Source organism: Artemia franciscana, chromosome 7 (genome assembly GCF_032884065.1).
Source record: "Artemia franciscana chromosome 7, ASM3288406v1, whole genome shotgun sequence".
NCBI lineage: Eukaryota > Metazoa > Arthropoda > Branchiopoda > Anostraca > Artemiidae > Artemia > Artemia franciscana.
Genome location: NC_088869.1, coordinates 29,359,992 through 29,380,208, shown reverse-complemented (window position 1 = coordinate 29,380,208; position 20,217 = coordinate 29,359,992). Strand labels below are relative to the sequence as shown.

General features: G+C 33.3%; 2 protein-coding genes across 4 annotated transcripts in view; one reads left to right on the top strand and one right to left on the bottom strand.

Annotated features, from left to right (window-relative positions):
- LOC136029129 (uncharacterized) overlaps positions 1–20,217 on the bottom strand; it is a 337,007-nt gene that overhangs the window by 265,906 nt on the left and 50,884 nt on the right. The window lies entirely within an intron of this gene.
- Positions 1–20,217, top strand: part of LOC136029132 (uncharacterized) — an 87,088-nt gene that overhangs the window by 63,130 nt on the left and 3,741 nt on the right. For both annotated transcript variants that reach the window (XM_065707215.1, XM_065707216.1), the window contains 2 exons: positions 16,780–16,910; positions 18,787–18,915. In XM_065707215.1, coding sequence (XP_065563287.1) covers positions 18,787–18,915 — 129 coding nt within the window. In that variant the 5' untranslated portion in view covers positions 16,780–16,910. The remainder of the gene's footprint in view (positions 1–16,779; positions 16,911–18,786; positions 18,916–20,217) is intronic.

Below are 20,217 nucleotides of genomic sequence, written 5' to 3'. Positions count from 1 at the left end.
CGATGTCGGAATATCATTAGAAAAATCCGGCAACCAGAGCAAGCTGGTCTTATGTCGGACCGTTCAACCATCGAGCAGATTTTCACGATTCGACAAATAGTAGAGAAGACCACGGAGTTCCGACAGAAAGCATTTATTGCCTTCGTCGACTTCCATGCTGCATTTGACTCAGTCGATCGAAAAGCTCTTTGGAGGATTCTAGAGCTGATGGCTTATCCGGGAAATAATGCAGACTTCTCAAAGCGCAGCACCATGGGACGCAGAGCTGTGTACCAGTAAAGGGTCGGCGCAGCCCGTTCTTTCAAATCACGACAGGGGTATGCCAAGGATGTGCAGTGGCCCCAGAGCTCTGCAATGTCATCATAGATTACATTATGACAAAAACTATCAAAAGTGTCTTCTGTCATGGGCAGACTGAATCGTCACCTCTTGTGAAAACCAAACATCAGTCATACAATGAAACTGCGGATCTTCAACGCTCTAGTCGGCTCTGTGATGCTTTACAGAGCTGACACATGGCGAGCATCAGCTGCAACCCTCAAGAAAATCGACGTATTTCATGCGAAGAGACTAAGGAGGATCGAGGGCCTCCGGTGGTCAGACTTCGTCAGCAATGAGAAGCTTTTGCAGCTCACAAAGCAGTCTTGGTTTTTGACTCAAGCAGCCGAGCGAACCTTACGATGGTTCGGGCACCTGCTTCGAATGCCGCCACATCTACCCGCAAAGATGATCTACGACTTTTACCCTATCAAAGTCGGTTGGAAGCGACCTCACGTCCGACCGAAAAAACGTTTGTCCAACAGCCTGTCCGAGTTGTTAAAGATGGCAGACATCAGACAGGGCGAAGAGAAAATACTCGCCATGGACCGAAGTGGATGGAGGAGGCAGACGTCACTCTCTACGCCGAGCAGTGCTCGGCAGGAGACTTCAGTCAAGTCAAGCTGTTCATTGTATGCAAGAAATATTTCTAGTCTTGTGAAAAGGGCATAGATCATGCAGAATAAGGCAATTAAAAGTTCGGGTATCTTGCGTGTGGCAGTACTAAGGATTGTTATAGAGATTTAGATATTTTGAATGTCGATTGTATTGTCTCAGCAGATTTTAATCTTTGTATACCAGGTTGTAAATGGTTTGTCTCTTTAGTAATTTAAAAGTTTTCAACGTTATAATTCAAATTATCATGATTATTCTACTAGGAACTCTGAGCACCTGACTTGTGAGATAAGGCATACAACGTGATCTGGATTTATGGCTAAACATGTATTTGTTAATATTTGGAACTCAATCCCGGAGAGGGTTAGGTGTTCTGAAAACCTTATGTTATTTAAAAGAAGAATAAATAAAAATTTTGAGTAATTTGTAAACTTTTTATGTATTTCCTTGATCTTGAATGAACAAGTTATCATTTATATGCTGTTATTTTGCTGCTTAACAGGGGTATTTAGGTCTCTTCACTGAGCAGCATAACGTTGATTGAAGTATAATTTATGTAATTTTCTTTTGCGGTTGAAATAAACACATACCTACCTTCCTACCAATGTCCTCTAATCGAAAGATAAGTGTGTGTTGTATCATCATATATGCAAGTATTTGTTTAATTCTTCAGTTTCTATGGGGTATGTTTCGTTCTTTAATATACTTTTTGGTTAATGTTTTCCATTTTCGTCTTTTACTTGGTTAACATTAATTTGTTTGTAAAAAAAAAAAAAAAAATCATTTTTGATAATTACAGAAGCAGGGAGGTATGGTAAAATTCTTTAGATTGAGTCATTAAACAGCTCTCTGTGATGCTGCATTGCCCCGCTAGCTGTGGAAAAGGAAAACACACAAAAAAAGATGCTTTCGATGCAAAATATCGTGGTTGCAGCGAATTTCCTTATTTTCATGGCAGTGCATTTTCCTTATTGTTCAATCCAAGGGACTGTATGTCTCCTTCACAGTGGATTCTGGTCAAAGCAGTTCTAATAGTGTACTTTGTGTTTCAATCTGGCAACATTTTTCAATTTGGCTATTTGTATGTTACTATGGGACGTGTACTCTTCCTAGCTTAAATAAAAAGAGAAACAAAAAAACAAAAACAAAGAAAACAATAGTGAACTTTTAAGTTGCAAAAAATAAAACTAATATTCAACTCAAACTCAAAATGGACAGAAATTACTACATAATTGAACGGGGAAGTTATCTGTCTTGTACCCCAATTATACATATATTTTTTTTAAACAGCTAAGAGTTATAACTCTTATAAGAGTTATAACATTTAAAACAGTACAATAAATAAAACTGTTAAGACAAACTAATATAAGATTTAATAAAAAAAAAAAAAAAAAAAAAAACAATAATGAACTTAGAGTGTACCCAAAATAAAACTGTGATTCTAATCAAACTCAAAGCGAACAGGAATTCCTAAATATATAAAGTGAGAAATATTCCCCTTTGCACTCAAATCATAGCATGATTGTTATATGCGCTTTACTGAAAGCAATATATATTTTAAGCAATTTCAAAGCGAGACAAATAAAAATGGACTTCTTGTCAAATAAAAACTCAAGGCCGTATCTAGAGTAAAGTTGTTACCTGGACACAGCTCATTCCCCCCTCTGCATCACCCAAAGGTCAAATTCTTTTCGTAAAAAGCTACAAAAATGCAACTAAGCTAATGTTGATGCATTTTGTTAAGTTTTTTTGAAAGTCCCTTCAAAAAAAATCACCCAATACAATGCATTCAGTGTGATGGGTGCTATTGTGTTGCAACGCATGCCACATAAGTAAAATGTTCTGTTCGTTTCAAGTTTTAATGTTGCTTCTTACTTTTGGTTGAAAGAGCGTGTTTTTTATTTAATTTCTGATAGTTCCTTAGATAATGTTGGGAAATCCAGCTCCCCCTACATGGGACATTCTCTTGTCCCCCGAAAAATTTTGCCACGGAAAGATTCTCCCACGCAACTTAAATTAGCGATATTTGCGGAAATAATTTTGTAAGGCATAGTAGCAAAACGCCCAAAGCGGTCGAAACTATTTTTATGAAAATTAGAGTCACAAGTTGAGCAATTCTCAAATGACTGAAACGAATAAAGGAAAAGATTGGTCACGGCACTTTTTTTGGTCCTGTTTTTCGTTTTTTTTGGACGCTGCAGGAATGCACTGCAGGGCCGACGCAGGGACCTTAGTAATCAAGAAGCGTCGTTAATTCTTAAATAAAGGAGAAGATCTTTAAAAGATATACGGAATAATTCATGTTGGTTTTAAATTTTAGCGTTATTTTTTCCTTTTAGTTGGAAAAATTTGCTCTGTTTTTTTTTTATTTGATAACAACCATAAGCCAAACATATACAATATCCTTGGTTTATTATCACATACAAATCAATTTTATGAAGCTGCTTAAGGTATAATTAAATGCTAAGATTGGCCAGAATATAATACAAGCAAATTTTTGCTTATATCGGCCATTGTCTTAAAAAAGTTCGAACTTTAACGGAAAGAGTAAGGTATTTATGAGGGGGCGAACTTCCTCATATACCTAATATGAGGAGTTCACCTACCCCCCGTCAATAATTCTCTCTTTATGCTAAAGTTACAATTCTTTAAGAATGACCCCTGAATCACAAAGACCGTTTAATTAGAAGAAATAGCTATTTTGAACAAACAGCCAATTAGAAGATGGCACCAATCGGGACTTGTTGCTCTCTGCTGATATTGGGGGGGGGACCCAATCGTCTTTTAACATTTAACTTTATGTCACAGGAAGGATCAGCAGGTTGAAAAGGCTCCACATACAAATATTTGGTGTACTGCGTGCAAAGATTTACCTTAAACACTATCAAAGTCCCAAATAAAAGCTACGTTTTGCAGAGGATTGAGCAGTCCACTGTCAAAAACTCTTTTTATCTTACTCATGTAGCAATGCATTATAGCTGAAGGACGGTAAATTAAAGTACGATTTCTAAGTTTTATTTTTTTTATAGTTGGTGTAGCGCTTTCAAGCTTCTGGTATTCCACTTCACTGAGCACTTTTTTTTATGAAAACATAATTTTTCATTTTGGCTTTGATACGCATTTCTTTTCTCTTAAACAAATGATAACCATAGTGACAAATGGTTCGGTGCTAGGCATTACTTCCTTTGGTATTTCAAAGAAGTAAAGAGTCTGTACACAGCTTCCTGCTGTATTTGTGCTTATTATCGATTGCTTTTGCCTCATTCCAAAGCTCAAAAATTACCATCCTTGCAGTTTTCTATGACGATAAACTATAAGTAAAAAATTCTACTTTTCGAAGAAAGCTGCTATTTTCCGCATGGCGCTCACCAGACCCAGCCCGCTTATTGTAATTTTTTTGTGCTCAACTGTCATTTCCTTATTTTCATTGTCAATCTCTCTTCTCCAAGTAGTCATTTCTTCTATTTTCCGATTTTTACTGTCAATTTCTTTTCTCCAAGTACCGGCCTCTTCTACTATGTTCTTATTTTTATATACGATTTTACTTCTCCAAGAAGCCTCTGCTACAAAACTCCACCCCCACCTTTTACTCGATCTTTCTCCTTTCACTGCTTCTTGTTGTCGAGCTAAAGGATATTGGAGCTCCGCTCCAGTCTTCTCTACTGCTTCTGTTTTGGAACATGCCTCATGGCTACCATTTATGAATTGAAGATACATTGGCAACCAACTATTGAATTTCGTTTTCATGCTGCTTATACGATACATTTTCTAGAATGACTCAACTGGGCTGGATATGTCTATTTATAAGGTCGAATTACGTCATTACATCATTTTTAATGACGTTGCACTGTAGCAAAAAAGACTTGACCTCATCCTGTGACGTCATAAGCGGAGTAGCTAGTGGTCTTAGTGCCAATTTCTTTACTTTAAATGAATAAAAAAACAACTTCAAACTCTTAGAAATTTTCTGAATTTTTTCAAAACTATAAATTAGGTTTTAAGAAGTATTTCGAAGGTTATTGAAATGTCTAAATGACTTAAAGCTAGATCTTCTCCTTCTTAAATGTGAAGAACCTAAAAAAAGTACTTACAAAGGGCTAGATTTTCTTATCTCGGCTTATCGTTTGATACAAATTTTAATTATTTAATGCTAGATTCGATGCCATAGCTCTTCATTTTTTTTTCTGAAAAAAATTTGAGGGAGAGCCAAATTCGATCTTGATTTGCAATCTAATGCTTTATCATTAGGCTATGAGCTATGTAAACCTCCAAATAACAAGTAATACATGTCAACAATATGGGCAAATTTTGCAACTTACAGCCCTTTCTCAAGGGACTATAAAGGGTCATGTCATCCAAAAGTATAGTTATTGGATATTTCAAATATCCAATCAAATAGCTGTATTAAAATTTGATCAGAAGTCTTTGAGGAAAAAAAGAGGCATTGAAGGAAAGCTTCTCGCCCTCTCATCTTTCGATCACTTGAAAAGGGCACTAAAACTTTTTATTCCCGCTTAAATGAGCTCTCTGCCCGTCTTCTAGGACCACTGGCTCGACGCGACCAAATATCAATATTGAATTGCAGTCAAATATCGATTCTTGTGTGAAAATAGTGCAAAATTTTGCTTAATTTCCTTGTGAATAATTAGTGCCACTCCCAGTGATCTTTTGATTTAAGCTAACATAAACTATCAATAAAATTTCATGCCTTAAGAAGATTAAATAAAAAAACAAGTTTTTTGAAATGAAAGTAAGGAGCGACATTAAAACTTAAAAAGAACAGAAATTACTCCGTATATGAAAGGGGCTTTTCCTCCTCGACACCCCGCTCTTTACGCTAAAGTTTTTTACTGTTTTAAAAAGTAGAGTTGCGAGAAAGAATCAAACTTTAGCGCAAGGAGCGGGGTGTTGAGGAGGAAAAGCCCCTTTCATATACGGAGTAATTTCTGTTCGTTTTAAGTTTCAATGTCGCTCCTTACTTTCATTTCAAAAAACTTGTTTTTTTATTTAATTTCTGAAAGTTTTTGAATTAATGCATGTCTGATTTTGGCTCTCCGTATATAAATTATTAAAATGAAATTTGCATATTGATTCTTTTTTTGGCTAAATGGCTTTTTCTTAGTTTTGATCAGACGATTTTGAGAAATAAGGGGTGGGGAAGGAGGCCTAGTTGCCCTCCAATTTTTCGGTTACTTAAATAGGCAACTCGATCTTTTAATTTTTAACGAACGTTTTTATTAGTAAAAAATATACATAACTTAAGAATTAACTTACGTAACAAACTTTTATATTATTATATTTTTGATTATATATATGAGGGGGTTGGTCCCCTCGTTAATACCTCGCTCTTCACACTAAATCTCATTTTGTCCCAATTCTTTAAGAATGACCCCTGAATCAGAAAGGCCGTAGAATAAATAGTTGAAATTACTTTAAAAAAATTTAGCATAAAGAGCGAAGTATTTATCTCCTCCTAAATACCTCGCTCTTTATGCTAAAGTATTTTTAGAACCCCTCATATGCGTAATAATCTCTGTTCCTTTTAAGTTTCAGTGCTACTCCTTCCTTTCATTTGAAAAAAAGTTTTCATGTTTATTTTTCATTGTTTTCTTATAGTAATGCTAGAAAATCCTGCGCCCTTTTCATTGAATTTTTCTTCCCCCATGAAATATTCCTCCAAGGAAAGATCCTCCAACATATCCCCTCCGCTCAGCCCCACCCCCAAACAAAATAAAATCCCGCTGAAAACGTCTGTACACTTCCCAATAACCATTACTAAATGTAAACACTGATCAAAGTTTGTAACTTGCAGCCCCTCCTCCAGGGATTGTGGGGGAGTAAGTCATCCCCAAAGACATAGTTATTATGGTTTTCGACTATGTTGAACAAAATGGCTATCTCAAAATTTCGATCCGTTGACTTTGGGAAAAAAATGAGCGTGGGAGGGGGCCTAGATGCCCTCCAATTTTTTTGGTCACTTAAAAATGGCACTAGAACTTTTCATTTCCGTTAGAATGAGCCCTCTTGCGACATTCTAGGACCACTTGGTCGATACGATGACCCCTGGGAAAAAGAAAAAAAAAACAACAAACAAATAAACACGCACCAGTGATTTATTTGTCTTCTGGCAAAAAATACAAAATTCCACATTTTTGTAGATAGGAGCTTGAAACTTCTACAGTAGGGTTCTCTGATACGCTGAATCTGATGGTGTCGTTTTCGTTAAGATTCTACGACTTTTAGGGGGTGTTTCCCCCTATTTTCTTAAATAAGGCAAATTTTCTCAGGCTACATCAAAATACGATTCTTTTGATGTAGGTATTGATATCAAAATTCAATTTTTTAGAGTTTTGGTTACTATTGAGCCGGGTCGCTCCTTACTACAGTTCGTTGCCACGAACTGTTTGATAAAGTTTAAGCCTAATAAAATACTGATATGGCTAAAAGAAAAACGACAGTTGTTACCAAAAAACTGTAAAGTGCCAAGATCAATTTTGAGAGCATAGCACCAAGATCGGACGTTTCTCTGTACCTTGTACAACCCGTATCCAGGGCTTCTGTACAAGGGGCAAGGGCTAAGTCACCCTAATCAAGTTTTTATATTGTGTTTCATGGCAAATGGTGAATCAAAAGTACGAAATACGCTGCTAGCTGCTTCTCTATTTTAATCACCAAATTATTTGGATTCAGTGAACGCTCGCTTCACAGGCTTTTTTGATAGCCATCGCTTTGCATGACTAGAATGGTAATTAGCCATCTTTTCGCTTGGGTGGAAGCTTGGGGGCTTTACCTTTGCAAATGAATCAGTTTATGTATATTAAATTAATCAGGTTATTTGAATGAGTTTACGATTTATTTTTACTTACAAAAGTGGTATGATATAATATGAATAATTAAGCAAAAAATAAAGTTGAAAACCGTTCAAGCATTCTTTGTTACAAAAGAATGAACTGTTTAAAACAACAAAGTCATTGAAAAGGGAAGGGACCTTAAAATTAACATCGATTTGGGAGTAAAGAATTTAAGGGAGATCCCATGGGTGGTTCGAGGAGGGAATTCGGTCTGTGCCCACCTGTTCCGGTGAGGACGTGGGCTCCTGGTTTTGACTAGTCGATATGGGGCCTTTTTTAAGTGATTAAGAATTTTTTTGCGAATGTAAGTTTTTTGTATCATAAATTAAATTTTTTAGTGTTTTCGTATTATAAATTTAAGTCTGAAATTTTTTTGCATAATGATTTTTACTTTTTCAGTATTAGTCTTTTTTTTATGAATCAAGTGTTTCAAGGCCCCCATGTTACAATGTAATGCCGTTAGAACTCTACTATATTCCAATTCGTTATTATTGGAAACAAGCTCTAAATTTAATTCTAAGTCTTGTCCGAACACAAACTTAAAAAAAATAAAAATCAAAAAAAAGTTTTGAATGAACCTTAAAAAGAGAGTACGAAAATATAAAACACTGCTATTGAGCAATGAAAGAAAGAAAATTTTGAAATTAATAAAATGATGTCTTGAATAATATAACTTAGTTTAAGATTGTTGACAAATCTGAAAATCTGAAGCTATGAGCCGTAAAGGAGCGTACGAAGATGGAAAAACTTGTTTACTGAGCAACAAAAGAAAAAGCAATATTTGAAGTAAATGAAATAATGTCTTTTTACTAGTATAGCTTGGTGTAGGGGTATTAGCAAAGCTGAAAATGTCAAGTTAAGGGTTCTAAAGGAGTGTACGAAACTGTAAAACAAGGCTAATGAGCAATAATAAAGATTTTGATTAATTTGGCTGGGTTTAGGAGTATTCGCAAAGATGAAAAACTAAAGTTAAGCTTAAAGGAGCGTACAAAAATGCAAAACATGATAAATTATTAGCAAAAGAAAAAATAAAATTTGAATTTAATAAAATAATGTCTTTTGACTAGTATAGCCGGGTGTAGGAGTGTTGGCAAAGCTGAAGGTCTTAAGTTAGGAGTCGAAGATGAGTGCATGAACATTTAAAATCCATGGTTAATGAGTAATAAAAGAAAAATAATGTTTAAGGGTAATAAAATACTGTCCTTTGATTAGTATGGGTTGGTGTAAGAGTGTTGGCAAAGCTGAAAATCTAAAAATAGGAGTTTTAAAGGAGTGTACAAACATTTAAAAAACATGATTAACGAATAATAAAAGAAAAATAGTGTTTCAAGATAATAAAATAATGTCTTTTGGCTAATTTAGTTTGGTGTAGGAGTAATGGCAAAGTTGAAGTTGTAAAATAATGTTCTTTGACGTATATCTTGGTTTAAGAGTGTTAGCAAGTTTGAAAACCTAAAGTTAGTAGTCTAAAGGAGCGTGCAAAAATGCAAAGATTAATTAGCAATAAAGAAGGAAATATTTGATGTTTACAAAATAATCTATTGATTAATATGTATAAATCATGGTTAACGAGTAATAAAATGAAAAAATAATGATTGAACTTAATAAAATAATGTTTTTTGACTAATATAGCCTGGTATGGGAGGTTTGGCAAAGGCAACAATCCAAAGTTAAGAGTCTTAAAGGAGAGTACAAACTAAAATAATATAAAAACAAGGTTATTGAACAATAAAAGAAGTAACTTCTAGAAACGGTCAGTGCTTTAAATTCTACGGGCAAAATCTGAGTTTGATTAATTAAAAGAAAAACAATCCAAAAAAAACACTTAGATTTATTCTTTGGAGTCTATGCATGGGGACTTTTAAATTTGATTGATTAGGGCATCTCGTAAAGAGGGTTAAATTCGAGAAAATGTATAGCATACTAAACACGAATAGACCTGATTTACTAGAATTCTAATCTGGTAGCAGAATATGTTATCACATTCGTTGCTTGGGTGCGTCTCCCAGGTAGAAATTGTCTGTCTAGTAGGGAGAGGTGTAGGGTCTAAAACCAAGTTAAAGGAACACATGTTTACAAGACAAAGCTTCTGTTTCCCGTATTAAAAATAGGGTTACATAGAAAGTCTCTAAGGAAGGCTTGTATAGCACCACGAATCCCTAGCGATAGGTTAGGGAACTAAAATTCATGTCAGTATATCGACATTAGCGCCACGAACATTTAGTGATAGGGTTGGGAACAAAATCTATCAGTATATCGACAATAGCGCAACAAATCCCCTGGCGACGGGATTTATAACTATAATTTCCAATCGGTACCCTTAAGCCGTATTCTACTATTAGGTCTTATTCTTATATTTTAGCTGCTTTGTTCTGCATCTCTCTTTCCAAAAAGCCAAAGAGAAAAAAATAGCTTTTTTCTATATTAGTTGTCTGAAACACACAAAATATGTACAGAACAAGAGGGGAGGGGATAAAAGCTCAGATTTATAACCAATGCTAAATTTCAACTCTTTGCCGAGCCACAGAAACAAATATCTTAGTTATTTTTTCTTGAAATTAAATTTGCAAGACCTTTCAATAGGCTATAGTATTATGACTGAATACTTTCAAGAACTAACGAATACTAGTGTTTGTTTGTTGCTGTTTTTTGGGGGAGGGGGAGTCAAATTGCTTTTTATGACCAATTTTGCTTAGAATCTCATTCTTTTGGGGTAACGAGATTTTGAGAGAAATCGTTTTCGATTGGATCAAAGACCAGATGATTAGAAAGGGTTTATTCAATTAAAGGGTAACAAACACTAGATTCTGGAGGGTGATGCAAGTTTAGGAGAAACATGGGTACCTATAAGTTGAATTTCAGGGAGGCACTTACCTGTTCTAATCGGCACTTCCAACGTAGGATATAGATCCCGGCGACACTTCGGACGCCAGGCATCAAACGCCACCGACCAGAGGCACAGTCGACGGCTAAAGAAGTGTCGTATAACGCTGCCGGCGCACCGCCACCGGCTGAGACGGTGGCGTTCCGCTGACTTTGAATTAATTTGAGCCAATTCTTTGTTGCGTTAACCGCAATGTTGGAGCTTTTCTTTTCTCGTGTTGCTAAGGATTTCAATTTTCCTGCTTAGAAATCAAATGCGGTTTTCAAAATTAAACAAACAAGTGCGCACACAAATAGTTTGAATGAATTCATTGTGCTTCCAGGGTGAGTTTTTATTCCGCACTAGTTCTTGTAACACACACATTGAACAGACATTTGGTTTTTTGAACAGACACCCCATTAAATTCCCCATTGAAATTACTCGATCATGGACGAACTCAATCGCATATACGTGTTGTAAAAAAGAGTAAGCATATTTGTAAAGACTCGGCTATAAGATTGTAGTCAGTCAATCCCAACTATCTGCATCAGGTCCAAGAATAAGAACCTACTGTCCTTGTTTACGGAAGATACATTTTAGTCACAATGTTTGTCAAAGATCACAAACTGTCCAAGTAAAGGTTTTTTTTTATCCTAAATCCTCTTCCATGTAGTAGATATGATCTGGCTGTTCCAGGCACTTCCACTTCTCCCACCACCCATAGTCGTCACACTGATCTCTGCAGTAGGTTGTACCTTCTCTCTAATGACCCTCATAGATGAATTTTACAAACCTGCCAACTGCAACTCCAACCCTAATCAAAACTAAGTTCATATTCATTTTCACTATCTTACCCAAGAAAACTGTCAGAGTTGCCATCAACAGTACTGTCAGAATCTTTGCAGTTTTATTTTCACCCTAAGTGCTGACTTCTCACCAAATTTCTTCACATCCTGCTTCTTTGTTTTCTTATTTTGTTGCTTCAATTTTTTCCGCCTCTTCTTTTCCATCCTTGTAGCAAAGGCAGCTTCAATCTTGGCTTTCACTGATGTGTCAACGAGCACTTTTGTTCTCCCCTCCTTTCTTCCTAGAAGCATTTTGGTTTCTTGGTGGTGCTACGATGTGGTTGTAGTTTTTCAAGTGTAACTATCCTTTTTCACAGTGGCTGCAAAATCGCAGGGTTTACTAAAAGCGTTAGGTGAGAGAATGGCAGTAGGCTACAGGTAGAGATCGAGTTGGAGTTAGAATCTCTGACAAGTATGGCAATTGGCCACCAGCTTCACGGGCTGAAAAACATTTGGTTGGCCTCTATTTAAGAGCACATATCTTCATTATTAAAACAATCTGGTTTGAATGGGGACAAACCTTCCAAATCTCTCCTGGATGTTTGATGGTATGAAAGCTACGGGGAAAGATTTTCCTACCAGCCCAGGAGGAATGTAAATGTTGACAGTTCTTCTCGATGAAAAAAATCTACTGATTTTGATAATTAATTTTGATAGGAAGACATAGCTGTTATTAGATATTTCAAATTCTATGCAAGGGTTATGAAATGCCACAGGCATTTTGGTTCTACCAGATTTCTACTTCTCTGGGTGAATAACGAAGATGAACAGCGTCAAAAAGCAATTCGCGCAGTTCATAACTCGTGAATAGACCCAAATCTGGTGTAAATTAAATAAAAAAACAAGTTTTTTTAACTACAAGTAAGGAGCGACAGTAAAACTTAAAACGAACAGAAATTACTCCGTATATAAAATGGTTTGTCCCCTCCGCAATCCCTCGCTCTTTACGCTAAAGCTTTTAATTGTTTTAAAAAGTAGAATTGTGGCAAAGAGTAAAACTTTAGCGTAAAGAGCGAGTGATTGCGGAGGGGACAAACCATTTTATATACGGAGTAATTTCTGTTCGTTTTAAGTTTTACTGTCGCTCCTTACTTGTAGTTAAAAAAAACTTGTTTTTTTTTATTTAATTTCTGAACGTTTTTGAAGTAATGCATGTTTTTATTTTCCAGCTCTACTTTTTAAAATAGAAAAAAACTTTAGTGTAAAGAGTGAGGAGTTGGGCAGGGGACAACCTCTTTCATTTACGGATTAATTTTGTTCGCTTTAAGTTTTAATGTCGCTCCTTACTTTCCGCTTAAGTTTTTTTTTTTTTTTTTTCTGAACGTTTTTGAATTAATGCATGTTTTATTTTGTCTCTCCACAATAATTAATTCATGAACAGTTAATTATTAATTGTTAGTAATAAATATACGTAAATTACGAATTAACTTATGTAACGAACTTCTATATGTGTATATGTTTATTACGTATATGACGCGGTTAGCCCCCTTCGTAAATATTTCTCTCTTTACACTAAAGCTTGAATTTTGTACCAAATGTTTAAGAATGAACCCTGAATCACAAAGGACGCAGAGAAACTAGTCTAAACAACAAAAAAAATACTTTAGCGCAAAGAGCAAGGTAGTGTGGAGGAGACGAACCCCCTTTTATACGTAATCTTTTATGTTCATCTAAGTTTTAATACTGCCCATGACTTTCAGCTGAAAATTTTTTTTCTCATTTTTTTTTATAAAATATTGCTAGAAAATACGCCTCCCTCCCCTTCATGGAAATTCTCTTCCCTCGTACAAAATTCTCCCATAGAAAGATCCCCCCACGTAAACACAACTCCCAAGTCGAATTCCTGCAGGACCTGACGTATGATTTTGCATTTTGAAGAAAGATTATCAAGTCCTAAATATAACTAATTGACCTATTCCAATAATAAAATGGCTATCTTTAAATAAAAAAAAAATAGGGTTTAAGCGAGCTATTGATGAGAGGCAGCCCTTTTAATACGTATTATTAACTGTTTGTATTAAGTTTTAATGTTACTCCTTAAGTAAAGTTAAGAAAAAACTATATTTTTATGAAACAATTGATCGTTTTTTAAATAATGTTGTTAAACCCATCTCCCACTCCGAGGAAAATTTCATTTTCCCACAGGATATTTCTCTAATGAAAGATTCTATCACGTAACTGAAGTGCGTGGTATTTGCAGAATTAATTTTGCAATGCATAGTAACAGAACGCATTAGAGGTAGAAATTTGTTATATGTACTCGTAGTGCATAAATTGAACAATTTTCAATTGAATGAATGAACGAAAGGAAATATCTTTGCCCTCAGCCATATCCAACTCATTTCAAGACTAGACGTTAATAAGTAAAGATATTGCTCTTCGGGTAAAAAAAATGGCTACCTTCAATTCAATGGTAATGTATTTTCAATTTATTGAATGTCATAGACGTATTACACGAAACACATTCAAGAAGTGAATAAATAATAATGGGGAAAATATATATAAAAATATGATGAAAATACAAATTATAGTAAGAAAATAATGGAAACTACAACCAAAAACCGAATCAGAATACTAACTCTGTACATAAGCTATTTAATTAAAATATATCACCTTGTTATTCATGTCTTTGAGACGTAAACTGTACCTAATACAGAAAAGTAATCATATGTTATCGCACATTCGGCTTTTGGATTGTGTCTGGTCTAATACGTAAATATCTAATGAGCTTTTCATAGTAAGTAAAAATTTGAAATTTTCTGTATAATGTTACAAGCGTACGTTTTTTTAACTGGCAAACCCCACCCACCCACTCGTTCCCCAAAAAAATTGTAAATTTATCTGTTATCACAGTAAAAACCTTAATTTAAAAAAAATGAATGTAGTTTATGAACTGTTGTAGCATTCTTCATATTTTCCGTTTATTTAAGGTACCAAAGTAGAAGTTAATACTTCGTTGCCTTATCCCTCGCTTCAAATCTTACGATTGCCATTTCAATATTAGAATTTATCTTTCAATAATATATGTATATAGCTTTTTAATTATGTATAGTTAAAAAATATATAATACATATGTAGCTCATTGTATATATTGTCAATGAGTTTTGACACCCGTTAATTATGTTTTATGCTATTGTTTGTTCCGTATATAAATGGGGCTGTTCCCTCCTCGACGCCGGTCTCTTTATGCTAAGGTTAAACTCTTTCTCACAACTCTAATTTTTATAGCACTAAAAAAATTTAGTGTACAGAGTGGGGCGTCGAAGACGTAACAGCCCCTTTTATATACGGAATAATTTCTGCCCGCTTTGTTTTAATGTCACTTCTTACTTGAAGTAAAAAAAAATTATTTAATTTCTGAGCGTTTTTGAATTATTGCATTTTTTTTTGCTAAATGGCTTTCTCATAGCTTTGATCGGACGATTTTGATAAGAAAGGGATGGAGGAGGAGGCCAAGTTGGCCTCCAATGTCGGTGTAGGTCCTGACGCACGATTTTGCTTTTTTAAGAACGATCACCATGTCCTAAAAGTAATTAATTAACCTATTCCAATAATAAAGTAATCTCCTTTAAAATGCCAAAAAATAGCGTAAGAGCGAGCTATTGACGAGGGGCAGGCCCCTTAAATACGTATTTTTTTTATTTTCGTATTAACTTTTAATGTTACACCTTGCTTAAAGAAAAAAAACATATGTATTTAAGAAATAGCTAATCGTTGAATAATAATGTTGTGAAATCCATCTTCTCCCCCGACGATAATTTCATTTTCCCACAGGAAATTTCTGTACCGAAAGACTTTCTCACATAACTGAAGTGCGCAGTATTTGCAGAATTAATTTTGAAAGGCATAGTAACAGAAAGCGAAAGAGGTAGAAACTTGTTATATGTAAATGTAATGCAGAAATTGAGCAATTCTCAATTGAATGAAAGAAAAGATCTTCGCCCTCAGCCATATCCAACTCATTTCAAGAATAGACGTTGATAGTTTTAGATAGTGCTTTTCGGGGAAAAATTAAAAGAAAAATGGCTACTGTAAATTTAATAGTAATGTATTTTCAATGTATTTAGCGGCTGATACGCATTGCACCAAACACATTCTAAAAGTGAGTAAAGGTAAATCACAAAGAAATATAATGAAATATGATGGAAATATAAATTGTAGTAAGAAGTAATGGAAACTACAAAAGAAAAATAATCAAAATACTAACTTTATACATTAACTATTTAATATAAATATACCTACCTCATAGTTCATGTCCCTCAAACAATTGAACTGTACCTAATATAGAGAGAGAAACCTGTTGTTCGCAGATTCGAGTTCTGGGTTGCTTTTGGTCTCATACGTAAATATCTAGAAATTTTCTTTATAATCTTACAGTTGTACATTATCTAACTGGACAAACCCCTTCTCCTCCCTAAACAAAATAAGGTAAGTTTGTCTTTAATGAATAGGAAATGATTTTTAATACCTAATATACTTATATCAAATGGATTCAGTTTATGAACTGATTTAGCAGTGTTTATATCTTCTATTTATTTAAGGTACCCCAAGTAAAATTTAATACTACGTTGGTTTATTCTTGGCCTCAAATCATACGATTGGCCGTTCCAATGTTTGATTTTGTCCTATAAATCATATATATTATTTAATTATGTTTAAAAACAAATTATATAATATATATGTTGAACATTTTATGTATTGTCAATAAATTTTGAGACACGTAAATTATGTTTAATCTTTGTTTCATCACAGTTGAATCAATTAACAGGTAAATTTGTAAGAAAGTTGCAATGCGCGAATACAAAGAAAATAAAAAATAAGTTATACATTACACCTTAGGGGAGTTATGGGAAAAGTATAGCTGGACTGCATGCAAAATCCGACAGCTACGATTGTTCTTTATATTATTAAGTAAAAATTGTTTAATAACGTAACTTTTTGGAATGGGGTCGGGACTTTGACCTAGTTTATTTAACATTTAATGGTTATATTTGTATAATGGTTAATATTATGTAGGAAAAGTAAAATTGTTTAATAATACGAGTAAAGTAACTCCCAAATCCAAAACCTATAGTAAGTACCCCATGATTTTGCGAGCTACAAGAATAAGTATCACATTCTAATTGGGAATAATTTTATAAAATTAAAATTTATTATTTCAAAAAAAAATAACTGGAGACCCTTCCCCCCTTAGAAGAATTCCTATAGGACAAAAGGCATGATTAAGCATTTTCTAGAAGGATTGTCGTAACCTTAAAATAGCAAATCAATTTATTATAATTTATAGGATACTTCCAACGACGATATGAATCTACTAGTAATGGACGATATTCTACCATCTGGCCAAAGAAGTATAATTGATGAGGAGATTTTGGCCTTGTCTCAAGCCAATAGTTTTGGGCAATTAGAAGAGAAAAGGTAAACATTAAAATGTTGTTCTAAAAATGTTGTAGTTCCGAATGCTTAAAATTTGATTTTGAAAAGAATTATATTACTATTTAAAAAGTTAAATACATATTCAGAAAAATATAATTTAAGAATTATATGAATTAGCGTAATTATTAATACATATTATTAATCCCTACGGAAACATTCCTGCTTCAAGCAGTAAGAAATTGGAAAACAAATTTATTATTTTTCAAACGAAATTGTTGAATTAAGTGTTGCGTTATCTTCGAAAGTTCAAATTTTAGTTTTGAACTATTCAATTGATCTAATTAAAAAAAATGTTCGTACGCAATATGCCAAATCTGTAATGTTATTTTTTCTTGTAATAAAATGCGTTTCACCAAATTATTTTATTATTGACTTGCAAAAGGATGAATCATTCATTAGCAAGTTCTAATTTTAATTATATTATTCTGATCTGGTAGCATATTACATTCATAATGATTAAGTTACTCACTCAAACATTTTAACAACCAAAAAAAATAATATAGATTTATTAAGTGGTTGAATTTAATATCTAATTTGATATTAAGTGCCGCTTTTAAAGTGCCGAGACCCTATAGGCAAGTGTGTATTCTCCTGATGAGCCCTTGTGTTGGGTTGTTGCCTATGAATTATTTGTCTCTTCTCTTTTTTTTGATTTTTTTTTTTTTTTTTAATGTTTGGTAATTGACGACTACCACTTACTGACGACACGACTGCCTGTCCGTGGATTATTCTTTATGGTGGATTGTGTATGGCTATGCTGTTTGACCTGTGTGATTGTATGGATGAGTAGGGTTAAGGCCTCATTCAAGTGCTGATCTATATTAATCACTAATGTAGGAAAATAGTCTTCCTTTTCTCCTTCTGTTTTTTTTTTTTTTTTTTTTTTTTTTTTTTTTTTTTTTTTTTTTTTTTTTTTTTTTTTTTTTTTTTTTTTTTTTTTTTTTTATGTTTGCGCTATTGTACTGGTGTTTTCTCTTTTCATTATAGAATTGAAATGTATAATTTGAAAATATGTAATCGATAATTCCCAATTTTTTTGTATAACGTTTCAAATGGGCCAATTATTTTATTTTAGAAAACATTTGCTTCACTTAAAATAATTTTGCCATAGATTTGGGAATGAATAAATTATTTGTTTTCAAGATGATATTGTAAACATGTTGAATAGGTCTGTTAACATATTACCTTCATATTGTTTCAGTCTTTCAGTCAAACATTATCACTAAAAAAAAGAAAATAGAGATTTATTTAGCGATTGAATTTTAGTTTTAATAAAAATGAAACATGATATGGCAATGACTTACACAGGTTATTATTGGGGCAATTGTATTGTGTATTTGAAAACACGAGAAGCATTGGCGTTACATATCCAATATCCCTCTCTAATAATATAAGGTCGCTGTAACTTATCGTGTTGTTTGTTAATGTTTAAGATTGTAAAATTCCAAAAATGGACAGAATATGATGTTAGTATGTAAAAAATTGATTGCATTGAATATTATAAGTAGACTATGGACGATGAGAAAGAAAAGAGTGGCTGAGAGTCAAAACTGTGGTTGGTAGTAAATAATCAGACAGCTTCTGCCCCTCCCCGTTAATTATTCATCACGGTACCCATTTGGAGCTATGTTAACTGTACCTGAAAGAACACACTCAGTGCTCTAATTAGTATTAAATATCTTTTCGTTAATATTTATACTTGTTCAATCATATTATTTCATAATATAATTATCCGAGTGTTTTTATTTTAATATATGATATGAATTATTATTCATTAATTCTGGTTACAGTATTTTAAATTATAAATCTTGTGAATTTACCAAACCTACTTTTTAATCTTACTAATGATATATTCTAGATGAACAAAATGGAATTTTGTAATCACCTATACGATAAAGTAATGAAATTTGTAAAATTGGACAATGCAAATGAAGTAATGAATGAACTAGAGACAATGGCAAAGAACGATGTCACAATGAAAATTAGAGTAAGTATCGACTGAAATAAATTGTCAGTAACTCAGAGGCAAATGCTATTAAATTAGTACAAAATTTGATAAATTAAATCAAAATAGTGAAAAACATATAAAAACACAGTTTGCAATAAATAGTTTTTTTTTATGGCAATTGATGCATAATTAGTCATATGTGAAAAAATTATAGTGTAGCAAAAGATATAATTGACTGTAGAAAAATAAAGAAAATTAAGCAATATAACTAATGAAGTTATTTCAATAAATTGACATATGATTAAAATGTAAATATTTAATTATTAGCATTTATATTTATTTGACTTTGCATAGTTTTTTAACGAAGTTAAAATGTAGATAAAATAATAATAATAAACGAATGTACGACAATTATTAAAATAATTCCTGTGACAAGTTTCGAAAGGTTATATTTTCTTTCTATATATAAATTTATTTCTATGAATTAGTTTCTATTAGTAAGCGAGAGATCAGACAAAGAGAAGTGACAGACTTAATTGGAGATATATAATTTTGGCTAGATATTTGCAAATTAGAATGGGGGGGGGGGGGTACGGTATTCGGACAGTGTGAAGTTACAGAACAATTCATTCTTGTTAATATGCACATTAATTGTACGTAATACATTAATGATTCAGACCCAGTCTATTTCCCAAGTTTGTTTATAAAGTGTGAAAGGAAAAATCATTCAATTTAATATATTCAATTAGGATTGAGCATGAGAGAAACAGGTTCTAATTGGATGAAGAATGGTATGTCGGCGCTGTATAATATAAATACCCAAAAAAATTACGTATCATAATAATGAATATAGACGCTAAAAAGGTTTTGGAATAGAAACTCGGCAATGAATACAAATATGGGTTGCCCCCTCATTGTAGAAATAACCATTGTTATATGTTATTGAATTTATGTTTTAAATGATGCGCAACAACAATAATTCATTGCTTGAGTTGAGAAGCAAATGTGGGACAAGACCGGGATTTATTAACGTTCTCGGACAGGCCGAATTATAGATGTTGATTTCCTCTTTTAGACAATTGTTTCCATACAAGGGTTTGTTAATGCAAGTAATTATTATTCCTTTAAATATAGTCAAGAATGAAGTATTCTTTCCAGAATTTTTTTTTTTAACATAAATTTTATGTGTAGTAAATAAATTTGTTTGCATTTTCAAAAAGTGATGTCGTAATACTTATATTTCAATTCGAATTTTGACTATGTTTCCAATTATTTTTTGCAAGTGATAAAATACAGTATCTAATGTTATTTATGTAATAGAATTTTGTATTGTGAAACGCG